The 9,835-nt window shown below is 37.1% G+C and overlaps 1 protein-coding gene across 1 annotated transcript in view; it reads left to right on the top strand.

The window, feature by feature from the left end:
- The first annotated feature begins 680 nt into the window (after positions 1-680).
- LOC130024623 (heme oxygenase 1-like) overlaps positions 681-9,835 on the top strand; it is a 90,126-nt gene continuing 80,971 nt past the window's right edge. The window contains exon 1 of the mRNA XM_056115325.1: positions 681-709. Within this exon, the coding sequence (XP_055971300.1) occupies positions 681-709 (29 nt within the window). The remainder of the gene's footprint in view (positions 710-9,835) is intronic.

Below are 9,835 nucleotides of genomic sequence, written 5' to 3'. Positions count from 1 at the left end.
GGGAATGAGGCCCGTTATTGTTACTGTTTTTGGCATATTGAATATGCCACGGGGAGCTTTCTAGGCTCTGCCATCCAGGCAGGATACCCTCAGAAACTCGCCATACTCTCCGAGAGAGTAGGAGGCTTTTGCGGCGACCTCAAATCACTTTCATTGGTATTCCTAGTCTGCCCAATGCAAGGTTTTGGTTGGCTGGCTTGTTGTAATGATACACACACTGACAAACATTCACCTGCCTGTGTCTTTGGGCAGCACCTGGAACATCTGCAGCTTCAGGTTGATCTCCTTGAGTGTGATGGAGCGTGCCTGGAAGTTGTTGAGCAGCTGGCAGAGCAGGACCCCATTGCAGAGGATCTGTGCCAGGTCTAACACCTGCGGTGATTCCCAGGTCACCCGGTGGTTGGTGGACAGCACCTTGCCGTGGATGAGCCACTGTGCACACTGCTGCCACGACTCCCTCTCAACAGTGCTGCAACTCAGCCCAGCCGGGGCAGGCGGTGACGCTGCAGCCACCACCTCGGTTTCTCCATGCTCCACCAATGCCATTCTGTCTGAATCTTGCAAAACAGCCGGCGATGTCCAGCAGGAATCACTCATAGAGTTCCAGCAGGGATAATCTTATTATGGAATAAATTTATTGCAAATATTTTATTTGTAAAAACAATTTTACTTGTAGCACAATGGACTTGAATGATGTAAATTTAAAAAGGTAAGACTATAGTCTTAAGTACATAAAAATCATATTTTTAAATAGATAAGTATAATTTTTATTTTCAGATTTTTCTAATCATTTTTACAGATAGAAGATACTTAATTGGTTCAAACTTTCCACTTTTTCTCAGATTGTACCTAAGATTTGAAAGTTTAGTTAGGTCACCAAGTTGTGTTTAGCTCAGAATTGTATACTTTCTAGTGTAAAAGAAACCACTATTAATAATTATAGTTACTCATGAGGCACAGGTCACAGGTCACAGGTCCTCCCATTGCTCATCGATTTGCTCTAGCGGGCCCAGTAACGTCTCCATCGCGAGACTCTGTTGTTACTGTGTTTGGCATACCGAATACGTCACGAGTAGCTTGCCAGGCTCTGCCATGCAGGTGAGATACTCTCGGTAGCTTGCCAGGCTCTCCGAGAGGGGCGGAGGAATCAAACTCGAGTCGGCCATGTTGGCCGCTTGTAAGGTAAACGCCCTACCGCTGTGCTATAGCTCCAGCCCACTCATGAGGCAGTCTGTGTAAATCACAAATATTCAAAGAAAATAGAGATTCATGATTCCCATTCACATAGTAATGTCAGGCTTGAAGTCAAAGAGTATGGGTGTCTGGGCCACAAAGTAGGAATCATGTTAGATGGACAGATAACACTATATCCACCTACAGCAGTGTTCATACAGGGGAAATGTTCTACTCATTCCTATCTGGTCTTTGGACATGTCTAGATAAATTGTTAGATACACAGTCTATTCTGGGTATAGGTATCTCTCGACTGATTTACTTTAAGGCCTTTCAGGTCCACCTGAAGTGCACAGAAAGGATTTGCTCTTTCCTTGTGGAGCATGATTAATCCAGACATTCCTACCCAACCATATCTGTGTCATTCTACAAGAGGGAACATTCTGTGGAGCTTGTAGTTTTTTGTTTTAATTTTGTTTTCTTTGGGAGCCACACTCATTGATGCTCAGGACTTACTTCTTGCCCTGCACTCAGGAATTACTCCTGGTGGTGCTTGGGGAACTGTATGGGATGCTGGAGATTGAATCTTGATCCGCCGGGTACAAGGTAAGAGATCTACCCACTGTACTGTAACTCAGCCTATGATTGTATACAGATGAAACTTCACTGATTTGAACTCCGGGATTATATCTTTTTTCTATTCTTCATTTCCTCCCTAATTAAAAAACAATATTAATAAGTCACTTAGGGCTCCCCAGAAGGGGCGGGTGAGAGCCCTCCCTGCCCCAAGGGACCCAGACCTAGCAGCGGACCTCCACTACCCAACCAACGCCACGCTGCAGGCTGCTTTCCACATGCTCGGGCAAGCCTCACATATGAGTGAACATATTCTTGGACCACACGGCCGTGGCACATCATAAGACACTCCCTACCCATTTTCCATAATTACCACACCATATTTGATGGGGTTCAGACAATAGACAACACATCATAGAGGGAAATGTGTATATATTTCTCTTTATGATATACATCATATATATATATATATTTCAGAGAGACCAGCAAGCTACTAAGAGTATCCTGTCTGCACGGTAGAGCCTGGCAAGCTACCCGTAGCATATTCAATATGTCAAAAACAGTAACTATAATGGGTCTCATTCCCCTGACCCTGAAAGAGCCTCCAATATGGCAGCATTGGGAAAGATGAGCAGGGAGAGACTGCTAGAATCTCAGGGATGGGACAAATGGAGAGGTTACTGGTGCCCACTGGTGCCCGCTGGAGTAAATCGATAAACAACAGGATGACAGTGATACAGTGATGACAAGACACAGGATTGCCTTTGTAGGAAACTACCTAAATCAGGTTGTTCCTTTCTCTTTTAAAACCCTATCCTTGTACTCTTTCCATCTTTCCTAGAGTGATATAGGATGATTTTGTTGTTGTTATTTTCCCAGATCTTCTGTTTGTGACATAGGCATGATATTCTAGTATTATAAGGCTAGGAATTTTAAAGTGTTAAAGCCTTATTCAAACCCAAAAAGGTTTTCCTTCGTTTGTATGTCTTGTCATTTTCCTTCAAAAGAAATAAATACTGCTGGCAATAAGGATGATGCAAAGGGTATAAGAAACTCAGAAACTATTGCATCTAATTTCTTGACAAGTCTGCAGCATATTAAGTTTTGTTTTTCATTTACTGAAGGCAAATTATTTCCAGGGCTGTACCAATGAATATGGGAATTTTCATTATTAATGTCACATCTCTTCCTATGAAATTGTATCCATTTCATATATTCAAACACCAGGTTGACATTTCTGAATAGGTATTTTTTAGATATGATTAATATTTGACACATTAGTGGATGCTGAGTAGAGTTATGCCTTCCAAAAGATGGGTGATTTTGTACTAATGAGTTGAATGTGTTAAGAGTAAAAACTGAGGCTTCCTAAATTCAGGAATTTTAAGATTTTTAACTTATGAACACTGAGTTGTGAGTTCTGTCCTAGTGGTTTTTAGACTTCAAACTCCCCCCCCACACACACACACCCTGGAATTGCATGAATAAAATCCTTGAGATATTTCTCTTTCTATCATCTATCAATCTACTCTATTGGTTCTGTTTCTCTGGAGAATTCTTACTACAGGATTAAAGGTGGAATTATATTGGATTTCACACATCAGTAGACCTGGATTGTCATAGGTAACCTGTGGTGATCAGCAAAATTCAATTGTGATAAAGAGAGCGAGTGAAATCTGTTTTAAAAGTCTCAGCTTTGGCAGGACTTAAAGAATGAGGGATCCATTATGTCAAGATCTATAAAGAGATCAGGACAAAAACATGTCAATAAAGCTTCTATTGAAAACCAAATGTTAAAAATAGGCAACAGAAATGAATATGCTCAATTCTAAGATTCTCTAACTACTGCACGCAAATAGGAGAGAAGAGAATAGCACTAACAGAAACTGGCAACCCAATTTCAATTTCTCAGTCAATAGCTTGAGCATGGACTCAGTTTTGAAAAATAGCCATCTTCCCTGCCACTCTTAACCTCCAACAAAAAAAGGAACCACAGGACACTGATGCTGAGGTTCTGGTTTCCTGTTTCTTCACAATGTGTAATGTAATACTATAACTTTATAGAACAGACAAATTATATACATCTGCAGTAATTTAAGAAAACAAATGACTGATTCTATTCAGAGATGACTATGGGTATTGAACCTCCAAATCCATTCCTAGTTTAAAATTAAAAACAATGAAAACACATATAACAATTTTTAAGAAAACAAATCTTTAATTGGAAGGAGTATACTTCCTTTGGCAAACCAAATTTACCAGCATGGTAGTACTGCACTGTAGCACTGTTGTCCCCTTGTTCATCAAGTTGCTTGAGTGGACACCAGTAACATCTCCATTGTGAGACTCGTTGTTACAGTTTTTGGCATATTGAATATGCCACAGGGAGCTTTCCAGGGTTTGCCATGCTGGTGGAATACTCTCAGTAGCTTGCCAGGCTCTCTGAGAGGGTTGGAGAATCGAACCCGGGTCAGTTGCATGCAAGGCAAACGCCCTACCCTCTGTGTTATTGCTTCAGCCCATTAAAATGGTAAAATTCAAAATAAACATAATACAAACACAAAATGTAAAAAAACATAAGCAAGTGCAAAATAAAGGTTGAGAACAGCAGCTTCTCCAAATAGCTATAAAACAGAACAAAAAGGAATCCATTTACATTGCCAAAATTTACAAAGAAACTAAACTAAAACAAAACTTAATGAAAGCATATATAAATTATTTAACATAAAGCCATAAATTTCATTGACTGAAATAAAACATATTGAAAGAACTATTAGATATATCATGTTTCTAGATGGCAAAAATTACAATAATGGTAACGAACCTTAAATTTCTATTAGTAAAGCTCTAATCAGAAACTTTAGATCTTCTAGATCAATGTTTCTCAATGGGAGGGGAAACTGTATGGCCCCACTTTGGAGCTCAGAATATTCTAAGGATATAACAGGTAAAACTTGAGTAAATGGGGGAGTATGTCATGAGATAAAGGGGTACACCTGGTAGGACAGGCTATTTATAGGGAGGAAATAGGTTGGTAGGGAACCATAGTAGGAAAGGGTTGAGAAACACTGGTCTAGAACAAACACACAAATGAATTTGGCCTACCACACTCTTTTCAGAAAAATTAATTTTTCAGATATTCCCTAGAAATCTTTTTTGGGATGGTGGGAGAAAGTCAAAGGATACAGCAGAAGATGGGAAGAGGAAGGAGGGGTGAGGAGAATGAGGGGGAAGGAGAGAAAAGAGGAGAAAGAAGAGAAGGAGTCGGAGAAAGAAGAGAAAGAAAGGAATGAAGAAAGGGAGAGAAAGGGGAAGAAGGAAGAGGAGGAAGAAAAAGAGGAAGAGGGAGAGGAGCAGGAGCAGGAGGAAAAAGAAGGGACCTCGAAAAATAAATCTCTTTTAAGCAAGAAGAAAATACCTCCAGTTACACCCAATGCTTGCGACTGGCCTTACTCCACCAAGCATTCTGTAGGAGGCAGTACTGCCCACTTTGGGAAATTCTGGTATAGATTAATCATTGATAGTAGGATAGATGATCATGAAACCAACCACAGGGCTTCCACATCTCTGATTAAAATCAGCATCTGAAACCCTGTTTGTATTGAAAGTATAGTAATGTCAATAACCTCAAAATACTATTAAGATATGCCTTTTACAGCCTCAAACTCCATTTGTGGTTTATAACCTAACTGTTCAACAATCATACGTGAAACGACATGATTGATATCAATCCCAGTTCTTGACCCCAATTAGTGAGATTAGTTTTTTAAAAAAGCATTTCAACAAAGATACACAGAATGACTTCATTGATATCAGTCCCAATTCTTGACAAAACCTTGAGAATTTTAAAGCAAAATGCTCTTGTGTCTAAAAAGATTCAAGTCTTTATTGAGGGAATACTATATGTGTAGTTGTCAGTCACTGCCACATACATCATATGGGAGCATCCTTTTAAATGGCTGCTAAAAGCATGTCTGGATCTCAGAATTAATTATTTCCTGTAGGCCACCAGGTATCTGAGCTCAGATAGACTCAAGTCTTTGAACCTAAGATTAGTGTTGTGCTGTTTGTACTCTATTAATAGACTGATGAATTTTATCACCCTAATAAGTTAGGAATCAGCACAGAACTTCCTTTCCTTTCTTTCCTAATAGGCACAATTTTTTTTGAAACTTTTCCAAAACAGAATTAATAAAAAAAATCCCAGTGAAGTATAATTATATGGGAGAAAATGTACAAAACAGTGGTTGGTAAACTACTCATCTGGAAATAAAGTTTTATTGGTGAATGCCATTTGCTTTCTTATTTTTTAAATGATTTTTCTCTCCAAGTAAATATTTACTGAAAATATTTACTAACTAGTTTTACTAAAAGTGTGCAAAAGCTATTCATTTGAAACAGAAGATTGAAGCTTGAAATTGAGTTCTAACTATATTTGTATATTTGGGGAACTTATTTAAATTATCTGCATTAAATTTTCTTATGCTGAATTGAACAGATTTTGGCAACTATGTGTTTCTGTATTTTAAAATTTATCACATCAAAAATTATAGCTAGTCCATATAAAATAAACAAGCTTTGTCAAATCTGAAAGATAAAGGGAAATCTTATTCTAGTGCTATATAAAAATTTCATATTACTAGATGAGAAATATAAGTTGTTTAGAGTAAAAAGTATCAGGATATTTTGATTCCCAGCATTTTACTATTTTCTCAACTGAACTCTAGCTGATTATAGAAGTGTTCAGTGACCACAGGAGAAGGTGATGACCTATTATTCTAGTAGCTTCTTTTTTAAACTTGAATAAGACAGGAAGACAATGGTCACAGGTGGCCAGTACAGTTGACCAAGCCAAATAATTTATGACCCAGATGATTGTCCTAAAATATTTCAAAATTAAATTGGAAACATAAATGAGATGCATTTAAGCACATTATCTAAGATAATAACATTTATACTATGCATTTGAGAAACGTAAATTTTAATTATAACATTTTTCCTTATAAAATAATTTTATTATATATTCAAGCAAATGTCTTCCTTTCTCTAACTTTGATAAAAATGAGAAATTATTCTATTATTATTCTGTTTTGCTAGCTAGTATATTTCTTGTTTTAGGCCATTCTGGATCATAAAGCAAAAAGAAAAAAAATGCACGTCAAAGTGTGTAGTGAAGTACAGCAAAAGGCAATTCACACTGCTATTTTGACTGCTATTAACAGCAATAGCTACCATCTCTAAACGGTTCGACAGAGAGTCCATTCAAGTAAGTGGAAACCTGTGAGTCCATACAAGTAAGTTTTATAACTGCATCATATCTGACATATATACAGGACCTTTAATCTCTAAGAATCCCAAAGTGCCATGTCAAGTATCTTAGGATATCTTCCACCACTAATGTTTCTTTATCAGTGCTCTCTCTGGAACAAAGTGATAAAACTTTCATATAGGTAATATTATATCATCTTATTAACTTTGGAGAGAAGGAAGAATAAAGAAGCATGCTTTACTCTACAAGCTTCTTCAGAACCTATTTGGTTTACACTCGAATTTCATATATCCAGCATGTAAGACCAAATGGTATACTCTTCTCTTTCCCACTTTTCTATTCAGTGGGAAGGTTGATTCTTGAACTTCAGAAAGAACTCGAGTAATAATCTGACCTCCATTGAATATATAACCTCTCTATATTGAGTATAATCTCTATTTAATAATATTAAGTGTTATTTTTAATATATTGAAATGTTATTTCTCATTGATAAAGGAGGTCAAGAACATTAAAAGACAATGACAGTAGAAATGCCTTGAAAATATAAAGAATTTTTAACATCTACTTCTTCTACTTTCTAACTGTAGGTTTGAAGCAGCTCAGCCTCATCCTTAAAGATGGAGATTCTCTGGATCCCTCGCTGACCACTTACCTCGTTTATGGAAGGGTCTTACCAGTTATCTTAAGCACTCCAACTGCTGTTAAATTTAATGGAGTTTATAGTTGGGTTCATCTCTCCAGATAAAACTAGCTCCATCTATGTCCTCCAGTAACCAGACTGACAGTGAGTGAATCAAACTATTGCTGTGAACCCATGAGACAACATCTCTTTAAGAAAACCCGACACTAAAAGTGTCAGCTTTGAACATGTCTTTATAGGTGGCTAGTAAAAACAAAAACCAACACTTTCTTCAGTATGCCAAACAAAGGAAGAGAAGCGTATGCTATGGCCATTATTTTCACATTTCCTTAAATCATCTCTCCTCTTTGGGCCAGAAAAAGCTTTTCACTTCCAGGCCTAATTTTTATCCTTCCTTCCTTCCTTCCTTCCTTCCTTCCTTCCTTCCTTCCTTCCTTCCTTCCCTCCCTCCCTCCCTCCCTCCCTCCCTCCCTCCCTCCCTTCTTTCTTTCTTTCTTTCTTTCTTTCTTTCTTTCTTTCTTTCTTTCTTTCTTTCTTTCTTACTTTCGTTCTTTCTTTCTTTCTTACTTTCGTTCTTTCTTTCTTTCATTCTCTCTGTGGAGGCTTTGGGGTCACACCAGCAATGTTTAGGGATCACTCCTGACTCTACATTCAGGTATTATTACTGGCAGTGCTGGGTGGATCATATAGGATGCAATGGATCATATTGGGTTTGGTTGCATGAAAGGCTAGTGCCCGATATGCTTTACTATCACGCCGGCCCTAGGTATTCTCTCTTGAATAGGTATCTATTTGGCTTACTCTTTCAGGCCTGTGTTCTCTTTAATTCTATATCATCTCTCATCCTAATCCCTCTCTCTTCTTTACATCTCTCTAAGTTTCTTTGAATAAAAACTAATTTGCTTTATACAAACAGGGAGATTATAATACACATTTCAAGACAAACTTCTACATTTAATATGACTTTCTGAATAGTCAGAATAGTATAGATGCAGAATAAATATATTTTCCATCATTTTCTATAATCTTTATCTATAGGAAGTCATCTATGTTTTGCTGATTAAATCATGGTGGGAAGAGTTATGAAGTAAGTCATATTATTCTTAATAGCGAACTTAACTTTAGTAATGGTAATGTTATGTATTAGGAATAAGGAATGTTATCTAATAATCTATGGGTGTGTCAGTTATTTGATGCCTACAATTAACCCTGTCTTCTAAAAGAGAAAACTAATATCCACTACTGTCTTTGCTAACAACTCTGAATAAATTGAACAGTGGTTGTAATATAACTCTACTTCCTCAGTAAGAAATGCTTTGTAAAGATAATGCAACATTATTCTGGTTATGGCTGTTGATCAAGACCAATTTTGGGGGGAAATGTGAAAGCAACAATTGGAAAGGAACATAATAAATAGCAACCTTAAAAGTAGCTTTCTCTATGCCTCAGTGTCAATATTTAGAGTGATGTAGAAACAAATAGAGAATGAATCACCTATTTTTATAGTCTCTACAGTACAGTTTACCTTAAACATTAGGATTGGGGGTTCTCAGTCCCCTTATTACCTCTTAGTTCAACAGTAGAAACATTTTGCATAACTGTGACACCCCCAATTTAACCTATTGTCTTTTTTCCCACCAACATCCAAATATGTGGGTGGTCAACTAAAGTTATTTGGAAAATATTGCACCTAAGTAGATCTTCTCAATTTGAACCCATGCCCTTCATTTACTAAAGACATACCAGGTACAGTGTTGACAATGTCTTATTCATATATAAAACTAAAAGATATTCAGTTAATATATTCTTTAATATATACTATGTAATAAAGTTGAAAAGAAAAAACAACTATTCTCCAAGCAAAAGATGCACATAGATATATAGTTATGCTAAAAGGTAGAGAAGATACGACATAATTATAAAAGGCATGAGCTTTGAAAATGGTCAATTATTCAAAAAGTCTACTTTTTTTACTATTTGAATTTTTATAAATTTTGCATCTGGGCATTATGGTTTGCAATACACACACTGAGAGGTTATCATTTGGAACAATAACCCCCCACAAATAGCTAAAGCAATCCTTGGGAAAAAGACGATGGGTGGCATCACCCTCCCCAACTTCAAACTGTACTACAAAGTAGTAGTAATTAAAACAGCTGGTCATGGGCTAGAAACAG

This window comes from Sorex fumeus, unplaced genomic scaffold, assembly GCF_029834395.1.
Source record: "Sorex fumeus unplaced genomic scaffold, SorFum_2.1 ptg000029l, whole genome shotgun sequence".
Taxonomy (NCBI): domain Eukaryota; kingdom Metazoa; phylum Chordata; class Mammalia; order Eulipotyphla; family Soricidae; genus Sorex; species Sorex fumeus.
The sequence above is the reverse complement of the archived record's forward strand: the minus strand, read 5'-3'. Positions and strand labels throughout refer to the sequence as shown.